General features: G+C 39.0%; 1 protein-coding gene across 2 annotated transcripts in view; it reads left to right on the top strand.

The window, feature by feature from the left end:
- LOC105478208 (tumor protein p53 binding protein 2) overlaps positions 1–23958 on the top strand; it is a 68700-nt gene that overhangs the window by 32209 nt on the left and 12533 nt on the right. For both annotated transcript variants that reach the window (XM_011735335.3, XM_011735342.3), the window contains 12 exons: positions 1063–1176; positions 4711–4793; positions 8243–8344; positions 10843–11017; positions 11764–11945; positions 12320–12484; positions 12871–13099; positions 14403–14513; positions 15342–15490; positions 17039–17501; positions 19483–20258; positions 23258–23395. In XM_011735335.3, the coding sequence (XP_011733637.2) occupies positions 1063–1176; positions 4711–4793; positions 8243–8344; positions 10843–11017; positions 11764–11945; positions 12320–12484; positions 12871–13099; positions 14403–14513; positions 15342–15490; positions 17039–17501; positions 19483–20258; positions 23258–23395 (2687 nt within the window). The remainder of the gene's footprint in view (positions 1–1062; positions 1177–4710; positions 4794–8242; positions 8345–10842; positions 11018–11763; positions 11946–12319; positions 12485–12870; positions 13100–14402; positions 14514–15341; positions 15491–17038; positions 17502–19482; positions 20259–23257; positions 23396–23958) is intronic.

Raw genomic sequence — 23958 nt, 5'->3', positions numbered from 1 at the left:
AGCAGTTGCTGCCTCAAACAGTATGTCTTGTTTTTATATCCAGATCCCTTGAGATTGGAAGATTTTTTTTAGGACAGCTTGAGATATATTGTTTCTCTTGAAGGCTTCTATTTTTACTGCGTATTTAGGTGTGCCCTTCTTTTTTTTTTTCCAGAAAAATTCTGACACTGGTATTCTCACTGGAAGAAGGGCAAATATAGATACATTTTACAGCAGTAAATAGACTTTTATTTGGAAATGGATAGGTCTGATTTTTTTTAACATTGTTTGTAAAATTATAATTTAAAAATAGCCTGTATTGAAAACTACAATAAAAAAAAAAGACTAGGCTATTTAGAAAGTTGCTTTTTAATTTTTTTGTATATTCAGAGAATCATGAACATTAGTGTTAGAAGGGACTGTCTGATCTAATATAGATTTTACAGAAACTTTTGGAACTACAGAAGTTAAATGGCCAGGCGTGGTGGCTTATGCCTATAATCCCAGCACTTTGGGAGGCCAAGACAGGTGGATCACGAGGTCAGGAGATCGAGACCATCCTGGCTAACATGGCGAAACCCTGTCTCTATTAAAAATACAAAAAAATTAGCTGGGCGTAGTGGCCTGTAGTCCCAGCTGCTCAGGAGGCTGAGGCAGGAGAATGGCGTGAACCCGGGAGGCGGAGCTTGCAGTGAGCCGAGATCACGCCACCGCACTCCAGCCTGGGCGACTGAGCAAGACTCTGTCTCAAAAAAGAATAAAAGGAAAAAAAAAAAAAAGAAGAAGTTAAATGGCACGCCTGTGGCCAGCATGGAGCCCACTGGATTAGACTACTGAGCTCCCGACAGCTGGCAGAGATGCATTGCCCTTTCTAGTATTCCACCCTGACTTGACTCTGATCGTGTGTGTGGAAAATCTGTGTTACTTCATTTTCTAAGACGTGTTTTAATGAAAAAAATTTACCTGAGATACTAAGCATTTGCTGTATCCGTAATGTATAATTTGCATGAAGGATAGATGGTGAATGATATGTTTATCTTTCTTTTACCTGAAAATAATGTGGTTTCTACTCATTTGCTTTAGAACGTCCAGTTGCGGATAATGAGCGAATGTTTGATATTCTTCAGCGATTTGGAAGTCAGAGGAACGAAGCTCGCTTCTTCCTTCGTCATGAACACCCCCCTGGCAGGGACATTGGTAGGTAGTGCTCTGTGAATTGTGACAGATATTTAAGCTTTTATTTTGTGCTGGTGGCACATGATGAGAAGCCAGGTAATTTGAGAGGTGAAGGAGAGGTTAGGAAATGTAAACAGTGGAAATAGGATGAAGAGAAGTTTGACTATAGTTTTTTAATGCGCATGGGAAGGAGTCATTAGAGTAGGGGTTTGAAACTCTAAGAAAGAGAATACTTGTTAGTCAGGGTCCCTGATTAGGTCCTTCTGCAGCCCTGAGGATTAGGATCCTTCCTTAGACAAGAGGAAGGATCCCTCTTCCATAATAACAGGACAGAAATAAAACTGTGGCAGATGTGGCTAAATTTGTGCATTTTGTGGGAGTAAGTTGAGGGATTTCTTATCTAAAAACATTTGTTTTCTCTGAGGTAGGAGTGATGATGTAGGTGGGTGGGAAGTTTGAGCTGTTTTGGAGATTAGGAGAGAAGGTTTACTAGGGAAGCCAGGCTGCTGGGAACTGTTGAGGCCAGTTGAGATTAGAGACCATGAGACCATACGTGATTTTTCTCCAGTGGTTGTCTACAGCCCAGGTGGGTTGTAAGAAGAGAAGAAACCAAAGGTATCTAGACAAATTCTTTCTAGGCAATTGTCTAGGAAACCCAGGGTTTCTAGACAAATTCAATGGAAGATCAGTGGGGATACCTCAGCTGGTTGGGGAAGAAGTGAAGACAGGAGGGACTTTGGGGAAAGAGTAGACAGAGTTAAGAGGCTGCGAGTCTCAGATGAAAGAACAGGTGTCATGAGAGGAAATGAGTGAGACAGGCAGATTGAAAGGAAATAGTGTTCAAAAACAGAAGGTTTGAATTGAAAATTTGGGAGGTAGAGGGCTTCTAGTGTTGTGGTCCCAGGTGGGGCCCTGAAATGAACCTGAATTAGAGTGGAGATGAGAAAACTAGAACTGAGAGGCTAGCATTTGGGCAGTAACATCATCCAGAATGAAGGCAGGACTTGGAGGTGGAGAGAACAAGGGAGTCAACTGGTCACATTGTTAGTGACCAGGATTGTGACCAGAGTTTATAGATGACTGTAAGGGGAAGGTGGAGAAGAGTGTGGGTGGGAAGCAGCAGTAGACACTGGGGACACAGCCATCCCTGTGACCCAGCAGTCTGGTAGGATGTGGGAGAACGAGCAGGATTATTGGACATTATAAAAGCTCAGTTTTGGCTGAGCGTGGTGGTTCATGCCTGTAATCCCAGCACTTCGGAAGGCTGAGGCGGGAGAATCACGAGGTCAGGGGATCTAGACAGACCATGCTGGCCAGCATTGTGAAACCTCGTCTCTACTAAAAATAAAAAAACTAGCTGGACGTGGGACCTGTGATCCCAGCTACTCAGGACGCTGAGGCGAGAGAATCGCTTGAATCAGAGAGTTGGAGGTTGCAGTGAGCCGAGATGGCACCACTGCACTCCAGCCTGGCGACAGAGCAAGACTCGTCTCAAACAACAACAACAACAACAAAACCAAAATTAGCTGGGCACCTGTAATCCCCCCTACTTGGGAGGCTGAAGTAGAAGAATCACTTGAACCTGGGAGGCGGAGGTTGCAGTGAGCCGAGATCACACCATTTGCACTCTAGCCTGGGCAACAAAGCAAGACTCTGTCTCCAAAAAAAAAAAAGCTCAGTTTCATTAACTAACTGTTGCATTAACGCATGTGTCTATATGGTACCTGACCATTGGGAATGATTAAATTTAGAGTATGGGTTAGCTGAGGGGCAGAATTGACTTCGTTTGGCCCCTTCTACCCTACAGATGAGAAATGCTGATACTTAGGGGTTAAGTGACTTGTCAGAGGCCACACACCTAGAGGCAGAGCCAGGAGTGGAACCTGAATCACCTCAGCCAAGCTGCCTGGTTGCCTTTTGGTATCACTGGTGTCTTTAATTTTATTTTAAGTAAACATGTATTTTTTTCCATAGGCTTTTTTTTTTTTTTTTGGTAGTTTTATATTGGCATTTGTATCTTATTTTTATTTTGTTCTCTATTTACATCGCATGCACTCTTTTCTAATTAGTTGAATTTTACCCATTCATCTACCTGTTCAAATATCTTGCTGTCTAGTACTGGATAAATTATTGAATAGTCTCTCAATAGTGCAATATGCAGTTTCAGTGTCTGTAATGTGAGAATTATAATCTGAAGATAAAGGAGCTGTTTTCACATTGTCACAAAACACCAGTGCCACATAGTGTTGAAATTGGGATAAAACAGGATTGTTTTTCAGTCTCCTTTATTAAGGTGTTAACTTACTCTTTTTGGTCTAGACCTCTCGATTAAGGATTACGAGACTGTCACCATATTCTTTTTCCAATTCAATTAGGACCAGTGACCCAGAATGTATATGAAATTATGTTTAAGGCTCTTGCTTCTTACTTTAATTAGGTAACTGATTATACAAAGGAGGAGCTAGTTAAGTGCTCTTTCTTTAAGACAGCAAAGAAAGCAATTATTCTGAAATTATTGAAGTTTTTTTTTTCTTACAGAAATATTGTGGCAGATTACCTGAGCTATTTTGTCAGATAATTGAGCTGCATTTTAAAAATAAAAGCTGATTGTATTAGAATTAGGTGTAAGTGTGATACTTGGCTCTGAGTAGACATGTTTATTTATTTGTTTATTAGCAATGGGAATTTGTGCTAAGATTCCTGACGGTTATAATAGACATTTTACTTAAGTTTCTTGGGAGGTAATTTGATAATTTTTTTAATTTCTGGGAAGTACAGGTATGAGCTTAATTTAATGTATTTTTTAAATTCTCTGTTGGTATTTTTGCTTCTTATAATGTATTAGTTTAAATTAAGATGTTTCTTTTTATGATACATTAAGTGGTACTGAAAGATCCATGTATTTTGACTTTAAAAATTCTTTTTAGCCAAAAAAGCAGAATATATAGTGTTTCTGGATAGTTCCTTCACAAACTTAAACAAATATTTTGCTTAAATAAATGTAGAAGTACTTCATAGTACTTACAAATTACCACAAAATGTTTGCAGTAAACCAAATAATTAAGATACTACTTGTTCCATTTTTAAGTGCTTTCTTCTCATAATAATTTAAAAATATTGTTAGTGAGTACAAGGATGCATTGATGTAATTTTCAACTATTTCAGTAAAGCTTTTCTTGATTTAACTACTGAGTAGCTAAATAGATGACTAGGAAGAGCAACTATCAGCAAATGGTATGAATTACTCATAGTCAGAAGTACATTAAGTTTGTTAAGTTTTCCTCCTTTGGTATGTGAATCAGACAGGTTTCCTAATGACTAGGTGGCATGTGATACTTAGTAGTGCTAAGTATTCACTGTTCCATGAAATTAATTTTGCAAAACACACTGAGTTATGAGACCTTAAGTCCATTGCTATTAGAAAGTATTTTGTTTTAAGGATATATTCAACTTAAAATATCAAACAGCAGTAATGACAGAACTTGGAAATGAACTGGTTCTTAAAATATCTGTCAACTCTAGTGTTAATGCATAATTTTTGGATTTTGTCCTTAGTGAGTGGACCAAGATCTCAGGATCCAAGTTTAAAAAGAAATGGTGTAAAAGTTCCTGGTGAATATCGAAGAAAGGAGAATGGTGTAAGTTGTTTTAATCCATACTATATATACCACAGTCTATGTATTTTTTAACTTCAAATCTTATTCATTATTACTATGTTATTCAATAGGCTAAGGATGGCCCCTTTTTAAAGGTTATTTTAAATTTGTTTTATAGAAACTTAATTTTAATGATCTCTTTATGGCTGACTATTGGAAGAAATTGTATGTTTAATGTGACACAAATTCAGAACAAAATAAAAGCTGAGCAAGTTTGAGGAAGTATTTCTTATTTGGTGATTTTATTTGTTGCTATCATCGCTTTATTAAAAATGGAAAATCGGCCGGGTGCCGTGGCTCACGCCTGTAATCCCAGCACTTTGGGAGGCTGAGGTGGGTGAATCACCTGAAGTCAGGAGTTCGAGACCAGCCTGACCAACATGGAGAAACCCCATCGCTACTAAAAATACAAAATTAGCCAAGTGTGGTGGTACATGCCTGTAATCCCAGCTACTCAGGAGGCTGAGGCAGGAGAATCTCTTGAACCCGGGATGCAGAGATTGCGGTGAGCCTAGGTTGCACCATAGCACTCCGGCCTGGGCAACAAGAGTGAAGCTGTCTCAGAAAAAAAAAGGAAAATTATATATTTATGCTCTTGCTATTGCATGTGAATTTGAGCATGCATCTTTGGTGTATTTGGAAGACATTTCTTTTCAGAGGTCACTATTTTTAGTGCCATTAGGGATTAGCTAAATTACCTTTTTCCAATCATCAGTACATTTATAGTAGAATTCAGATGATCTTAAGTACCATTTGCTCTTACTATGTCTTCATATTCTTCTTTTTCTTTTCTTTGACTTATTTTTATTTTTATTTTATTTTACTGTTTTCTGGGACCAAGTCACATTCTATCGCCCAGGCTGGAGTGCAGTGGCATGGTCTCGGCTCACTGCAAACTCTGACTTCTGGGTTCATGCCATTCTTCTGCCTCAGCCTCCCAAGTAGCTGGGATTACAGGTGTGTGCCACCACACCCAGCTAATTTTTGTATTTTTAATAGAGATGGGGTTTCACCATGTTGGCCAGACTGGTCTTGAACTCCTGACCTCAAGTGATCCACCTACCTCTGCCTCCCAAAGTGCTGGGATTACAGACATGAGCCATGGCGCCCAGTCTTTTCTTTGATTTAATAGTTATCTTACAATGATGAAAGGATGACATGCAAATGATAAAAATGATCTTAGCCATTGTTTTAGTGCATATGGACACAATGTATCTCCTCCTCCACCAACTAGAGGCTGAGGCGGGACGATCACTTGGAGCCAGAAGTTTGAGACTAGCCTGGGCAACAAAGCGAGACTGTGTCTCTATTAAAGAGATAAATTATATCTTTATATATGTATTTTTAAAAAGCTGCCAAATGTTTCCAAAGTGATCATATTATTTTACATGCCCACCAGAGTTTTACTGTTTCCACATCCTTGCCAACGTTTGGTATGGTCAGTTTTTTAAATTTTAGCCATTAAAATATATGTGTAGTGGTATTGCATTGTGGTTTTAATTTGTATTTCTCTAATGACTAATGATTTTGGACATCTTTTCATGTGCTTATTTGCTCTCTGTGTTTCTTCTTTGGTGAAATTATTTGTTCAAATCTTTTGCCCAGTTTTTTGCTCTCTTACTGAGTTTGAGAGTTCTAATAGTCTGGATCCATTTTTTTTTTTTTTTTAATGGAGCATACTTTTAGTGTTGTATCTAAGAACTCTTTGCCCAACCCAGGGTCACAGAGATTTTTTTTTTCTTTGTTTTCTTTTAGAAGTTTTGTGGTTTTCAGTTTTACCTTTAAATCTATGATCCCTATTGAGTTAACATTTGCATATGGTGTGAGAATCAAAGTTCATTTTTTTTTTTTTTTTTGAGACAGAGTCTTAGTCTGTCGCCTAGGCTGGAGTGCAATGGTGCGATCTCAACTCACTGCAAGCTCCACCTCCCAGATTCAAGTGATTCTCCTGCCTCAACCTCCTGAGTAGCTATGATTATAGGTGCCCGCCACCACGCCCAGCTAATTTTTGTATTTTTAGTAGATATAGGGTTTCACCATATTGGTCAGGCTGGTCTTGAACTCCTGACCTCAGGTGATCCACCCGCCTTGGCCTCCCAAAGTTCTAGGATTACAGGCGTGAGCCACTGTGCCCGACCCTAAAGTTTATCTTTTTAATATGAATATCTAATTGTATAAGCAGTATGTATTGGAAAGATTATTCTTTTTCCATTCAGTTGCTTTTGCACCTTTGTCTAAAATCAGTTGCCTCCTGTATGGGGCTATTTTTGTACTCGCTATTCTGTTTCATTGATCTGCTTGTCTATTTTGACGTCAATACCACATGATTGGTCACTGGAACTTTTATAAGTCTTGAAGTCAGATAATGTAAGTTTTACACTTTATTCTTCTCAGAGTTGTTTTGGCTATTCTAGATGCTTATTACTTTCATATGAATTTTAGAATCAACATCAATTTTTACAAAAATGCCTGTTTGTATTTCAGTTGAGATTTTGTTGAATCTGTAGATCAGTTTGAGAAGAATTGCTGTCTTGACAGTATTGAGCCTCCAATTCATGGACATGGTGTAACTCTCCATTTATTTGGATTTTCTTTCAGCAATTTTTGAGATTTTGGTATATACATCTTACATATTTATTAAATTTATCCCTAAGTATTTCATATTTTTGATACTATAAATGGTATTTAAAATTTTTAAATTTATAATTGTTTCTAATATATTGAAATGTACTTGACTTTTGCATATTTGATTTTTTTTTTTTTTTATCCTGCAGTCTTGCTATGTAACCTATTTATCTGGTAGTTTTTTTTGGAGATTCCATAGTATTTTCTTCATAGATGATTATATTGTCTATGAAGGCAGTTGAACTTCTTTCTTACCAATCTGGATGCTGTTTATTTGTCTTTCTTGTTTATTGCATTGGCTAGAACCTCTAGGACAATGTAGAATAGATGTTGTGAGAGTGGATGTCCTTGCTTTGTTTCTGTTGACCCAATGTGTCTTGAATTTTTTAGTGCTATTGTATTTTTAAATGATATTCCAGTGACTAAATTCTAGGTTTGCTGCCAGTGCCTCAATACCATGTTTAATATGATCAAATAGATGATCTTCTGTTCTAATATAAATTACAGAACAAGGTAATTCTGAGTTGTTCCATTTATGTCCCTGACTGTTGAAACTATTTAATTTTAAACTTACAACTTAAAATAAAAGATTATTGTATATTAGTATGTTTTATATCTTAAAAAGTCAATGTGATGAGTATTAATGTAAGAATTAATGGTCTGCTTAATATTATGAAAGAAAAATCACTAAATAATTTTATCGTAGTTGGTTCAGATGAAGCTTTTACATAGACTTTTGAGGGTAGAAACTCTGTGATAATTTTATAGTAAGTTGGGATTGTGTTTATTTGTGTTTTTACTTGTAGGTTAATAGTCCTAGGATGGATCTGACTCTTGCTGAACTTCAGGAAATGGCATCTCGCCAGCAGCAACAGATTGAAGCCCAGCAACAATTGCTGGCAACTAAGGTAGTATCTTCTTTTTTTTTTGGAGATGAAGTCTCACTCTGTCGCCTAGGCTGGAGTGCAGTGGCACGATCTCCGCTCACTGCAACCTCCACCTCCTGAGTTCAAGTGATTCTACTGTCTCAGCCTCCCAAGTAGCTGGGATTACCGGCAAATGCCACCACACCTGGCTAAATTTTGTATTTTTTGTAGAGATGGGGTTTCACCGTGTTGGCCAGGCTGGTCTCAAACTCCTGACCTCAGGTGATCTGCCACTTTGGCCTCCCAAAGTGTTGGGATTACAGGCGTGAGCCATCGTGCCTGGCTGGTAGTATCTTCTTTTAAAAGACCTAACAGGCCGCTATTGTTAATGTATGTGTAAGGCTATTTACGTTCTACCCCCATTAAGCCAATTACCTCACAGATATGAGGTGACATTGTCAACCCAAAAGCCACCTGCTGTTTGGTGCTCTCTTGGTGCTCTCTTTAAGTCCTTACTACAGCATTTTGTAGAAATCCTTGTATCATCCTAATTATTCAAGATCTTCCTGACTCCTGATTCTGATCAACATTAACTATGCTATGCTGGTTATCAGTCAGACAGGAAAGGTGGAAAGAGCCCTTCATCTTTGCTCCTAGGAACTACTGTGGGCCACAGCAAGAGGAATATTAAAGTTCTAACATGGCATGGTTAATCTTGGATCAGAATAATCTAATACTGTCCCCTTCTGGAGCTTGGAACCAATAATGGGCTGCTTGCCTTTTTTTGGGGAACATTCTTTATCCACAAACTAACGCTAGTCCTGGCCTTGAACAAGGAAAATATAAGAAGCCACTCCGTTACCATCAGAACTGCTGCTTCTCCTGCCAGCCATAGGCTTCCAATCTGACCCAAAAGCCAACAGACCTTTCTCTGTAAAGGGCTACATAGTAAATATTTTGGGCTTTGCAAGGTTTGCTGCCTCTGTTGCAACTACTCAACTCTGCTGTTATAAGCTGTCATGGATAATAGGTAAACAGATAGTGTGGCTATGTCCCAATAAAACTTTACTTACAAAAACAAGATAGCAAGCTGGATTTGGCCTGCAAGCTATAGTTTGTCAACCCCTGGTCTTAACACCCAGGATCCACAACTGACCAGTCCTTTAGTGATTATAAGGCCACTGAAGCAGGGGTAGACACTTGTTGGTTTGTCATGGGCAAAGTTACCCAACAGGGCTTTGAAATAATGGCCAGGAATTCTTCAAGGCAGTTCTCAACACGCAGTGTGGACTTCCATTTCATACTTTCTAGGGTTCCTGTGTATCCATTTCTGTTTGTAATACCAGACCCCAGTTTTTCCAAAATCATATATATCATTGCTTCTCAAACTTTAAGATACATATGAATCTCCTAGGGATTGTGTTGGAAATGCCTATTCTGATTCAGTAGGTATGAGTTGAGATTTGAGCTTCTGCATTTCTCACAAGCTTCCAGGTGATGCTCATGCACATTACATTGAGTGGTAAGGATATATAGTCAAATAAAAAGGTTGGTTGTTGAAGAATAAATCTCTAACCTTTTTAGTCTTCAAGGACTAAAAAACAAGTGCTTGTGGGTTTTTTTTTTTTTTTTTCTTTTGATATAGGTTCTCACTGTGTTGCCCAGGCTGGACTTGAATTCCTGGGTTCAAGTAATCCTCCTGCCTTAGCCAGGGTTTTTGTTTTGATTATTTCCATGTTACTTATATGTTTTTGGCATATTAATCTAAGAACTAGTTTACCTGTGATTATAAATTGTGTGGCTGTTACTCAGTTTTAGTTAAAATTTTTAATGTAATAAATACAAAATTTCTGCTATAACAAAAGTACCTTGGGGCAGGGGAGAGAAACAGTTTCAGATTCCATAATTGCAGCTTTCTAAAGGTGTTAAATATTTCTTTAGCTCTTTTCAGTGACCGTTTATTGAGAATATACTACATAAAATACCATTTAAAGACATTTACATTTCACATTTCATTTAATCTTCACCGTAGTAACATTGGTAGTTACTATTGATCATCCCCGTTTTATAGATGAAGAAACATAGACTTGCATACTTGGTGAGGTTATGCAGTTTGTTCAAGGTCTCATAGCTAATAAGCGGCAGAGCTTGGGTTTGAATCTAAATGTACTCCAAATCTTATACATTTAAATACTTTCTTATAATGCTTCCCATTTCTACATGAGCTGCTTTTTAAAATTGTTGCAACAGTTTATGAAAACTAGTTCAAGAATCGCTGCATCCTTGCTGCATGAGAACCACTTGGGTTAAAAATACTGATTCCTGGATCTTATCCCCATGATTCTAGGGTGGGCTTAGGAGTATCTGTTTTGAACAGACTTCCATTGTGATTCTGATAGCAGTGTTTAGGAAGAAGGGAGACCAGACCAGGGTTACAAGTGTACCTCAATCTCAACATCTAAGTGTTGCGGTTAGGCTATTTTGAGCTTAGTGGTGTACCTATCTAAAATGACATACCTAATGATTACTTTTATTTTTAGGAACAGCGCTTAAAGTTTTTGAAACAACAAGATCAGCGACAACAGCAACAAGTTGCTGAGCAGGAGAAGCTTAAAAGGCTAAAAGAAATAGCTGAGAATCAGGAAGCTAAGCTAAAAAAAGTGAGAGCACTTAAAGGCCACGTGGAACAGAAGAGACTAAGCAATGGGAAACTTGGTAAGTTGTTCCTCATAGATTTACTTTTTTCTATATCTTTTTGTCTGTTTTTTTTTTTTGTTTTGTTTTGTTTTTTTGAGACAGAGTCTTACTATGTTGCCCAGGCTGGTCTTTTGAACCCTGGCCTCAAGTGATCCTCCCACCTCAGCCTCCTGAGTAGCTGGGGTTACAGGTGCAAGCCACCATGGTTGATCTGTAGATAACTTTAAAGGGAATCTTTTGAAAAAAAATATTATTCACTGCAGTTTTGATGCCACAGGTTCCTCTGAATTGGATTCAGCTGTTGAATGTTTTATACAGGATTTCTAAGATACCTTTGGAAAATGTAGTATTTTTTCCTCTCTTAACATTTTTTGACTGAGAGTTTGATGAAGGCAAGGATTTTTATTCATGTAATAGCTCCATCTATTACATACCATTTTAATCAGAATGTTAATGATTTAATAGACCCACGTAATCTTCTAAAATTGAAAGTTCTAAAGAAATTTTCATTGTTTGTAAAATGTGGAGTTTAATAATATTTTTAATGCAAATTCCAATAACGATACATTGAGATTGAAGCACAGAGGTTTAAAGACGTCTCTGTTGATTTCAGTTGCTTCTGAAAGAAGTAGGTTGCTTCTAGGACATTCTGAAAAATTTTTCTACTGTTTATTAGAAAGTTTATTGTAAAGCCTGGTTGCCTGGGAAGTAGTCCATTCTTATTTTTCTTTTCAACTGTTGTTGTTATTCTCTCTCTCATCTAGTGGAGGAAATTGAACAGATGAATAGTTTGTTCCAGCAAAAACAGAGGGAGCTCGTCCTGGCTGTGTCAAAAGTAGAAGAACTGACCAGGCAGCTCGAGATGCTCAAGAACGGCAGGATTGACGGCCACCATGACAATCAGTCTGCGGTGGCTGAGCTTGATCGCCTCTATAAGGAGCTGCAGGTAGATCGTAGCTGTTTGCCAAATGCTGTACAACCTCCTTTCCAGAAACAGAGTTGCTCATATAAGTAGCAAGAGGTGCTAGATTTCAGTTGCCTTTCCTTAAAGAAAAGGCAGGTTGTAGGGGGAAGCTAAACTCCAGAGAATCCAGAGTAAACTTTATAGTACCCCAGACAGGAAATTTGAGACATTCCTCATAACCACAGCTGGTGGTCTTGCACAGGTGTCACTTAATTTTAAACCATGAGATGAGAAGTGTGGAGGGGTGGAGGGACCTCATATTTTTAGAAATTATGTAATAGTTAACCATGTGATTAACGTTTGAGACATTTTCTTCCTACTCCTTGGCTACCTTTTTTCCCCTCTCTTTTATTCAGCTAAGAAACAAATTGAATCAAGAGCAGAATGCCAAGCTACAACAACAGAGGGAGTGTTTGAATAAGCGTAATTCAGAAGTGGCAGTCATGGATAAGCGTGTTAATGAGCTGAGGGACCGGCTGTGGAAGAAGAAGGCAGCTCTACAGCAAAAAGAAAATCTACCAGTAAGTGGGCCGTTTTGTAATGGTTTGGGGGAGGAGGGAAAAGGATGACCAGCCCGGTGAGGTTACTCATAGGCACCTTCTTCAGAATCATTATTCAGTGTGCCGTCAGAAAACAGACGCTGTTTATGGATCCTCAAAAGACAATCCGCTGCTTTTTTACTTTTTAATGTTATTACCTGTGTAGCTCTGTTTGTCTTTCTAATACTTGTAATAAAGTGTGGGTGAGAGTTCATTGGGGAGTGTTTATTTTGGAATGTTTTTCTGTAGACTCTATGGCTAGATTCTGAAAGTCCTCATTTTAAAAAAGAAAATGTCACATCTTAGTTTCTAAGTCTGATCTCCTGAGGTGATTTTTAATACTGAAGGACCTGTGCTTCTTTCCTAAGGTTTCATCTGATGGAAATCTTCCCCAGCAAGCCGCGTCAGCCCCAAGCCGTGTGGCTGCAGTAGGTCCCTATATCCAGTCATCTACTATGCCTCGAATGCCCTCAAGGCCTGAATTGCTGGTGAAGCCAGCCCTGCCGGATGGTTCCTTGGTCATGCAGGCTTCAGAGGGGCCGATGAAAATGCAGACGCTGCCCAACATGAGATCTGGGGCTGCTTCACAAACTAAAGGTAAAAAGTCCTGCAGAGCCTAGTTCTTTCCTATCCCCACTATTCTTTCTCCCAAGTTTGAGTTTTAAAAAAAATCTTTCTTTGTATTCATTATTCATGTTTGAATTCTAAAAATCCTTTTGTATTCTTTGCTAGTGTAATGGTAAGTTAAAAAAATTAAAATTGATACCATAGTTGTACAAGGATGATTTTTCTTAACCCTAAATAATACAATTCTATTCAGGAAATGAAATAAAATACAATATCTTTATAAAGCTGAAAATTGTTTTAAAAAGTTCCTTTTTGTTGCTAAGGAAATTTTGATCTGATATTAATAACTTGAGAACTTTTCTTTTTGTGTAAAAACATATGTAAGTGTTCGTGGTGTCATCTTTACAGAATGTGAGGTTCTGAATCTATTATGTTGATGAGTGGTGTTAAATATTCATATCTGCTTACATGTGAGAATTTGCTGATAATTTTTAGAATAACATTAAACGTATCGGGAGATTAAAAGTGAAAATAGCAGAAGCTCCTTGTGTTAGTGATCTTTGCATTCTGTATACTTCTCAGATACATGGAGAGGTGCAAGCCAGTGTTTTGTAATAGTAGTAGAAAGTGTAGGGAGAATTGTAGGAAAATTGGGGGTAAAGCATCCTTTAATGACCTTACCATTCAGACCCCTGGACAGAAGAAGTAATAGCTAGTATTGTCTCTGTTCTCTAACCGTTATCATGTGCAAAAAAATAGCTGATTTTCAAATTATTTGTTATTTTCCCATAATTACTACTGTGAAACAATAGTACCTTGCAGTCTGGATTTTATTGTGGAAAGAGTTATATTTGCTTTGTTTCTGTGAGGAAAAATGAAAGCGGTGGCTTTTGAAATTTAAGTATCTGTGTAGAAAAAACCTGAATATGCTGATTTGTGAAAGACTGCAGTTGAAGTCCTAGAGTAAGGGTCCACATATTTACTGTTGTGCATGTGTCACTTAAAATACCATTTATAAAATACACCTTAGACCCTTAGGTCTCTTGAATTGGAAATTATTTTCTGGGTGTGATGGTGATGTTTTCTAATACAATGAAGAATAATGTGTCTTTACTGGTTCAAGCAGACTTGCTGTGACTACTTTTAAATTGCTTGAGTAAAGTACTAAATTGGAATATAAAATATAATACAGTATTTTCTAAGTAAATTTATTGGGGTTGTTGTGAGTCTAGAATTTAAAGATGTTTTTAGAGATTGAAAGTCTTAGTAGTAAAAATCATTAAAAATATCTTTAGAATGCTGAGTTATTTGTAGCTGCTTTTCTGTATTTTAGGCTCTAAAATCCATCCAGCTGGCCCTGATTGGAGTCCTTCAAATGCAGATCTTTTCCCGAGCCAAGGCTCTGCTTCTGCACCTCAAAGCACTGGGAATGCTCTGGATCAAGGTGAGATTTATTTGTGCTACTCCTGGACATTAAATTTTGGTCATCTAAAAGGTGCTGTGTATTCCTTTTAGATAGTTCATTTTCTTTCCTGTCCTTGTCCTTGTCCCTTCCTGTCCTTGTCCCTTTCCTTTCCTTTCCTTTCCTTTCCTTTCCTTTCCTTTCCTTTCCTTTCCTTTCCTTTCCTTTCCTTTCCTTTCCTTTCCTTTCCTTTCCTTTCCTGTCCTGTCCTGTCCTGTCCTGTCCTGTCCTGTCCTGTCCTGTCCTGTCCTTTTTGTTTTGTTTTTTTTAGAGACAGGGTCTCACTGTGTCACCCAGGCTGGAGTGCAGTGGTGTGCTCATGGCTCACTGGTGCAGCCTCCACCTCCTGGGCTCAAGTGATCCTCCTACCTCAGCCTCCCTAGTAGCTGGTACTACAGGTGTGTGCACCATGCCTGGCTAATTTCTCTGTTTTTTGTAGAGATGGGGTTTCACCATGTTGCCCAGACTGGACTTCTGGGCTCAAGTGAACTACCTGCTTCCACTTCCCAAAGTGCTTGGATTACAGGCGTGAGCCACTGCACCCGGCTAATAGTTCATTTTCTAGTGTGTTAACACAAGGGACAATATTTAACGGTATTTAATTTATTTCCAGAACACCTTAATTTAGTGGGAGAACTCAGGTGCGATCATTATAGTGCTTGGGTTATCCTTTTATTAATTTAATTAAAAAATAGGAATGTGCTTTGTGGACACAGATTTTCAGGGAGATTTAGGAGAGAGAAACTTACGAGTGAATGAGATATATTATTCCAAACAGTTTGAATGTCATTGTGATTTTTTGGTCTTTAGTTGATGATGGAGAGGTTCCACTGAGGGAGAAAGAGAAGAAGGTGCGTCCGTTCTCAATGTTTGATGCAGTAGACCAGTCCACTGCCCCACCTTCCTTTGGTACTCTGAGGAAGAACCAGAGCAGTGAAGATATCTTGCGGGATGCTCAGGTACCTACAAATATCCGGGTTTTTACAATTTAATAGTAATTCTATAATGTAGTGTTTAGAAGGGATAAAGTATTATGTGAGGGAGAGCAGAAGAAACAGGATGTACGTAGGAGATTAGAAAACACATTAGCATTCTGTTATTTTAATTTCTCTTGCGTGAGTCTGTGCTCTCACACCTGGTGGGAGAATGACTGACATGCTTGTTTTGGGTCGTATTTCGTGTGATTCTCTAAAAAGTATAAGTGCATCAAAGAACACTGTATTTGTATTATTAAAGTATGTTATTTCTTCAAAATTACAAAATGATTGTGTGGTGAATTTTCTGTAACTGTTGCAGTCTTAATCGTTGATAACCAGGTTATGTGTGAGTGCTCCAAGTTAGGTGTGTTTTATTACAGTTGTCTAGATTGCATGAAATTCCAGTGAACAAGAATGGTTTCCCATTATTGATGCCATCTGAGTATGAAAGATGACAGCAAAAGTTTTCAAGTGGGCACTTAAATGTATTAAAATTGCCCAGATAGGAAGTGGAAACAAGGTGGAAGTCATAAAGGGGAGAGATTGTATTGCATTTATGAAGTTCATTATTAAATGTGAGTAAATATAGAGATTTAAAACTAGTTGCCGGGCGCGGTGGCTCACGCTTGTAATCCTAGCACTTTGGGAGGCCGAGGCAGGTGGATCACCTGAGGTCGGGAGTTCAAGACCAGCCTGACCAACATGGAGAAACCCCGTCTCTACTAAAAATACAAAATTAGCCGGGGTGGTGGCACATGCCTGTAATCCCAGCTAGTCGGGAGGCTGAGGCAGGAGAATCGCTTGAACCCGGGAGGCGGAGGTTGTGGTGAGCCAAGATCGCACCATTGCACTCCAGCCTGGGCAGAAAGAGTGAAACTCTGTCTCAAAAAAAACACAAAAAAACAAACAAAAAAAAACTAGTTAACAGCCAGGCGTGGTGGCCCACACCTGTAGTCCCAGCACTTTGGGAAGCTGAGGTGGGAGGAGGATCACTTGAGACTAGGAGTTCGAGACCAGCCTGAGCAACAAAATGAGACCCTGTCTATACATAAATAAAAGAAATAAATATATAAAAACAAAAACTAACAATTAAAAAATATGAGTTTATATATATATATATATATATTATTTTCCGAGATGGAGTCTCGCTCTGTCGCCCAGGCTGGAGTGTAGTGACGCAATCTTGGCTCACTGCAACCTCCACCTCCTGGATTCAAGTGATTCTTCTGCCTCAGCCTCCCAAGTAGCTGGGACTACAGGCGCCCACCACTATACCTGGCTGATTTTTGTATTTTTTTTTAGTAGAGATGGGGTTTCACCATATTGGCCAGGCTGGTCTCGAACTCCTGACCTCATGATCCTCCTGCCTCGGCCTCCCAAAGTGCTGGTATTACAGGCATGAGCCATTGCACCGTGCCAGAGCTAATATTTTTATAGTGTATACTTACATTTGTGAAATTAGGTTATCTAGAACATCCTGTGTACCCAGTTGTATAGTATTTTAACTGGCTTTTTGTGTGTGTGTTATAGGCTGCAAATAAAAATGTGGCTAAAGTACCACCTCCTGTTCCTACAAAACCAAAACAGATTAATTTGCCTTATTTTGGACAAACTAATCAGCCACCTTCAGATGTTAAGCCAGATGGAAGTTCTCAGCAGTTGTCAACAGTTGTTCCGTCCATGGGAACTAAACCAAAACCATCAGGGCAGCAGCCGAGAGTGCTGCTGTCTCCCAGCATACCTTCAGTTGGCCAAGACCAGACCCTTTCTCCAGGTTCTAAGCAAGAAAGTCCACCTGCTGCTGCTGTCCGGCCCTTTACTCCCCAGCCTTCCAAAGACACCTTACTTCCACCCTTCAGAAAACCCCAGACCGTGGCAGCAAGTTCAATATATTCCATGTATACGCAGCAGCAGGCTCCAGGAAAAAACTTCCAGCAGGCTGTGCAGAGCGCGTTGACCAAGACTCATACCAGAGGGCCACACTTTTCAAGTGGTAAGGTTCTTCACGTTCGTAGGTGACGTGCTTAAGTTCTACACCAGAGCTGCCATCTCTCAGCAGACTGCAAAATAATCCCTATTTTGACTGATGCTAAGGGTTTTTAACTGTGGCTTCTGTTCTTTACTGGGAGTTTAAAAGAGTGCTTGCTAAATGTCTACTCCTACAGTAGTAGGCACGAAAGATAATAGATGAATAAAGTGTGGTCTCAAGTCTGGAGGGGCTTATTGGTGAGTGGGAACCAAATATACATGGGTCATTACAGTGCACAAGGAAGGTGTGTGTCTTCACTGTAGGTTGACCAGATGTTCTTGTCACATAGAGGACTGGATCACTGCCCGTCTGTGTGTGTGTGTGCGTGTGTGCGTGTGTATGTGTGTATATATACACGTGTGTGTGTGTGTGTGTATAGGTATATACATGTGTATATGTGTATATATACATATATACACATATATAAACATACATAGACATGTATATATAGATATATATACACGCATCATACACATATTTGTGTGTGTCTGTATAATGTGTGTCTATATGTCTTTATATATATTATTATTATTAAAAATATTCTCTACTGTGACTGGGCTCAATGGCTCACGCCTGTAATCCCAGCACTTTGGGAGGCCAAGGTGGGCAGGTCTCCTGAGGTTGGGAGTTTGAGACCAGCCTGACCAACATGGAGAAACCCCGTCTCTACTAAAAATACAAAATTAGCTGGGCATGATGGCACATGCCTGTAATCCCAGCTACTGAGCCGAGATGGTGCCATTGCACTCCAGCCTGGGCAACAAGAGCGAAACTCCGTCTAAAAAAGAGAAAACATGCATGTATTCTGTATTGTATTTTAGAGTCATTGTAATGAGGACATAGCCACTAGCTAAATGTAAAAACATAAGGTTAGTTCGTATTAAACATACACAGTTTGGAAATTTGTTGGATTCTTTCTAAATTATTACTTCATAGGACTAGAATAAAACTATGTTTTAATTGAATGAAAATAGCTTTGTAGTCATGAAATAACAATGTAATTGTGACCTAAGATGTCATAATTAAAGTTAGACAGCAAAGAATCAGTATATATGCTACCTGTTACTCTTTTCATGGGTCTTTGGTGAAAATGGAATAATTTGGGAATTAGATAATTTTAATATAATCAGAATGTTAACAGGGAATATCTTTGGTAACTATAAGTGGTTCTTAATAATTTTGTAAGCCAAATAGAAGTTCTCAACGTTGATTCACTTTTAAAAAGTGAAAGATGTTTAGTTTTAATCTGGACACATGAGAGGATTATCTGTTTTCATTGGTTCTAAATGTTTTTCACATTTTGTTATTTTAAATTTGGATGCTACAGTCAGTGATTTTTTTTTTTTTTTTTTTTTTTTTTTTTTGAGACAAGAGTCTTGCTCTGTTGCCCAGGCTGGACTGCAGTGGCGTGATCTCAGCTCACTGCAAGCTCCAGCTCCCGGATTCATGCCGTTCTCCTGCCTCAGTCTCCTGCCACAGCCTCCCAAGTAACTGGGACTACAGGCGCTTGCCACCGCGCCTGGCTAATTTTTTGTATTTTTAGTAGAGACAGGGTTTCACTGTGTTAGCCATGATGGTCTGGATCTCCCGACCTCGTGATCCGCCCGCCTCGGCCTCCCAAAGTGCTGGGATTACAGGCCTGAGCCTCCACTCCCGGCCACAGACAGTGATTTCTTAAAATTGACAACATTTTCTTATTGTTTCATGAGGTATGGTGCATGTTACACTCAGTGGGGATTTTGATTCTGTAATAAGTTTATTATGCAAAGATGGGTTCCCTGCTTTGTAATTTGTTATTTTTAAAAATTAATTATATTTGAAGGGGATTATGTAGTAACAACTATGAAATTAAAAGAGGCTTTAGTTATTGTTAGCTGTTTCTGTTTCTTGCCAGTTTTGTTTAATTAATGCTAATCAGGACTTTTTTTTTTCCTTTTCCAATTAGTATATGGTAAGCCTGTAATTGCTGCTGCCCAGAATCAACAGCAGCACCCAGAGAACATTTATTCCAATAGCCAGGGCAAGCCTGGCAGTCCAGAACCTGAAACAGAGCCTGTTTCTTCAGTTCAGGAGAACCATGAAAACGAAAGAATTCCTCGGCCACTCAGCCCAACTAAATTACTGCCTTTTTTATCTAATCCTTACCGAAACCAGAGTGATGCTGACCTAGAAGCCCTACGAAAGAAATTATCTAATGCACCAAGGCCACTAAAGAAACGTAGTTCTATTACAGAGCCAGAAGGTCCTAACGGGCCAAATATTCAGAAGCTTTTGTATCAGAGGACCACCATAGCGGCCATGGAGACCATCTCTGTCCCATCATACCCATCCAAGTCAGCTTCTGTGACTGCCAGCTCAGAAAGCCCAGTAGAAATCCAGAATCCATATTTACATGTGGAGCCCGAGAAGGAAGTGGTCTCTCTGGTTCCTGAGTCATTGTCCCCAGAGGATGTGGGGAGTGCCAGTACAGAGAACAGTGACATGCCAGTTCCTTCTCCTGGCCTTGATTATGAGCCTGAGGGAGTCCCAGACAACAGCCCAAATCTCCAGAAAAACCCGGAAGAACCAAATCCAGAGTCCCCCCATCTGCTTGATGTGTATCTGGAGGAGTACCCTCCATACCCACCCCCACCATACCCATCCGGGGAGCCTGAAGGGCCAGGAGAAGACTCAGTGAGCATGCGCCCGCCTGAAATCACCGGGCAGGTCTCTCTGCCTCCTGTAAGTAATGTGCTATCTCATGGCCTTTTCTGGAGTCCTTTACTTGGTTATGGTCTTCTTGGTGGTCACATTCTTCTTCCCAGTTTGCATTTTTATTTTATGATTCCCTTGGCACAGAGTGGATCTTATAAATGTTTTCATAATGCATTTTATTCAATATAAAGAACAATTTTCTGTTTTAGAGAGAACCCATTTATTTGTGAAAGAAACAGAGTTTTGTTCCTACCCCTGTAAACACTGCATTTGCTGTTTCTTCTCTAGCTGATGTCACATATTAGGGAAGCAGCACTCGACCGGGACTCAAAAGACCTGGGTTTGAAACTTTTGATTACTAGCTTGGCTGTGTGAAATCAGGCAGATGGTGTAACTTCTCTCTTGGTGATGTCAATCTTCTTTCAAATTTTCTAGCGGTGAAATTTTAAAAAATGAAATGTTAGGTGAAACCTCAAACTTACAACAGTGGTAAAATTGGAAGGGCTCTGGATGAAGTGAGGGCAGGGAGGGGTAACTGGGCTGAGGGACCCCTCTTCAGCCTCTTCTTCCCCTTCAACGAAGTCTGAAAATCTCTGGCGACCATGGTGATCCCTAAGATTTCTTTGTACTTTAACATACGAAAGTTATTCTAAAATTTTGTGTGTTTTGACTTGAGTGCACCTTCCTCACTCCTTCCAAATGGTAAGCTTTTGTTTGAAATTTAAGCTTCAGTTCTCTCACTTTGAAATAGGTGAGAGAAAATAAAAATCCCAGAATGTCTGAATGAAGTATGCTTTTTCATAGTTTAATTTGAAGCCACTTTGCTTCAGTAAGCACGGAAGGAAGTAGGATGCTGAACTATGAGTTTAAAACCTGGTCAAAAGCAAAATAACATTAAAAGAATTTTTTGTAAATGTACTTTGCGTTTGATTCCTTATTATCTTTTAGATATGATAGTATTCAAAGATAATGATTGTCCAGAGTTATTTTTAACAATTGGCTACAGTAAATGTTTGCTTAAAACTTTTATGTACTAAACATTTGAAGCTAGAAAAAAAAGTTTTAAAATAGAGGTTAACAGTTTTTAAACAACTCTGTGGCTCCTAAGTTCTAAGGCTTGATTCTCTTTGAGTTTTAAACATAAGAAAAGAAGGAAGTTTTATGCCACATTGACCAAAACTAATCCACGTTACAGCCACTTGTTATTTTCTGGCCTTTTTGTTGCTGTGTCAAAATAATCCACATTTTCAAGGAGAAAAAAGGAAAAATAGAATTGGTAAAAGTATCATACTTTCTTTTTTTTTTTTTTTTTTTGAGACGGAGTCTCGCTCTGTTGCCCAGGCTGGAGTGCAGTGGCGCAATCTTGGCTCAGTGCAAGCTCCGCCTCCCGGGTTCACGCCATTCTCCTGCCTCAGCCTCCCGAGTAGCTGGGACTACAGGCGCCCGCCACCTCGCCCAGCTAGTTTTTTGTATTTTTTAGTGGAGACGGGGTTTCACCGTGCTAGTCAGGATGGTCTTGATCTCCTGACCTCGTGATCTGCCCGTCTCGGCCTCCCAAAGTGCTGGGATTACAGGTGTGAGCCACCGCGCCCGGCCTCATACTTTCTTTTTAATTAAGATTCTGCTGTTCTTTTCCTAGTAAAGTGTCTTACTTTTTTCTTCTCGTTTTAAGTAAAATAGAAGCAACTATCTCGTACATTCTTTAACAGTGGGATTGACAAGTGTCATTATACTGTACTGCTTATGATTTATATTAACCACAGTCAGATAACATTCAAAGAACAACATTTTAGCCATTGCACATTGTGAAGTATATTGTCACTTAATGTTTTTTAAAACTTGGTGATTTTCCACATCTGAGATAAAATGAAAGAAGCATGTGGAGTACATGTATCACACTTCACGACAGTAAATGTCTCTACTTTGTTGGGTGTGTTTAAGAAACCTGTTTTATAAGATGTTGGATCTAGTCTTTAAAATTTTGCCTTTTTTTTTTAAGCCTGATTCATTAAAAGTTTAAGGTGGTAGGATTTCTCCTTGTTATACCTAAGACAGACTAACAATCTGTATTATTTACCTTAATTATATGTTTTCCCCTGAGGAGGCATTCTGGTGTGAAATGGTTAAGATGGCGGACTTTAAAGAAGTCAGCTGCCGGGCGCGGTGGCTCAAGCCTGTAATCCCAGCACTTTGGGAGGCCGAGACGGGCGGATCACGAGGTCAGGAGATCAAGACCATCCTGGCTAACACGGTGAAACCCCGTCTCTACTAAAAAATACAAAAAAACTAGCCGGGCGAGGTGGCAGGCGCCTGTAGTCCCAGCTACTCGGGAGGCTGAGGCAGGAGAATGGTGTAAACTCGGGCGGCAGAGCTTGCAGTGAGCTGAGATCCGGCCACTGCACTCCAGCTTGGGCGACAGAGCGAGACTCCGTCTCAAAAAAAAAAAAAAAAAAAAAAAAGAAGTCAGCTTACCTGGATTTACATCCCAGCTCTGCCATTTACTAGCTGTGTGCCTTGGTTTCCTTATCTGTAAACTAGGGACCATAGGGTTTTTGTGAGGGTTAATGAATAATCATTCAATATAGGTTAGCTGTTGTAGTTCTGAACTGTGCTGTTGCCCACTTTAAGAGAGTGGAGTTTGCTATGCTATATTAGGTAGGCAGTCTAAAGACCAGTCTTGGCTAATTCTGATACTTGACAGAAAGCTGGCCTATTTGCCACTTCTGATTATACTCTTAGTTTAGTTTATACTATAATGTATTACCCAAATGTAATTATGTTAGTTTTTTTAAAGTTATGTTCCTCCAACTTTGCTCCATGGTGTTTGTTCACTTTGTGAAAATTTCATTACGCTGCATATTAGTTCTGTACACGTTTCTGAATAATGTTATACTTCAATAAAATGTGCCAAGTCTATGTTGTTAAAGTTCCTCTCACTAATGTAACTGAGAAGTCATTCCTTCCCATTTGCTGATGTTCTCTTGCTTAGACCAGGATCCTAAATTTTCCACCCATTTTCTTTGCAGGGTAAAAGGACAAACTTGCGTAAAACCGGCTCAGAGCGTATTGCTCATGGAATGAGGGTGAAATTCAACCCCCTTGCTTTACTGCTAGATTCGTCTTTGGAGGGAGAATTTGACCTTGTACAGAGAATTATTTATGAGGTATGATTATAATTAGTAAATTTCTAAATACGACCTTGTATTTTGTTTTAAAGCTCTAATTAGAAAGCTACTATAGAGAAATTGTATTTTAAAATTGTTTTCCTTTTAGGCATTGTGGGGTTGTGTTCAGGAACTCTTGGGCATGCTTTAGAATAGGCTATGCTATTTTAAATTCTATGCTATAGAATTGTCATCATTTGGAAGTTCAGTTTTCACTTGGAGTCCTCTAGAGTACTTTTCTTTCTTAAGAGAGATCATGACTCCCCTTTGGAAATTGTTCATGTATAGATTTGTACTATACTGTATTAGGTTAGAGATGCGGTCTCTACTTTTAGAAGCCTACTATTTAAAATATTTTTAGTTGACCTATTTTTTTTTTTTTGCTTTCCATAGCAAATGCAGCTTCTACTTAGAAACTAATTTGTGGTGAGAAGTTGGGAGGATAAATAAACAAAAATGACCATAAGGATATAGTTTCTCGGGCTTCTTTTTTTTTTTTTTTTTTTAAAAACCTTTTTATAGTGACTGCCTACTTAATGTGGTTATTCTGTCTGTCTTATTTC

This window comes from Macaca nemestrina, chromosome 1 (genome assembly GCF_043159975.1).
Source record: "Macaca nemestrina isolate mMacNem1 chromosome 1, mMacNem.hap1, whole genome shotgun sequence".
Lineage (NCBI taxonomy): Eukaryota > Metazoa > Chordata > Mammalia > Primates > Cercopithecidae > Macaca > Macaca nemestrina.
This window is presented reverse-complemented; position numbering and strand designations above follow the sequence as displayed.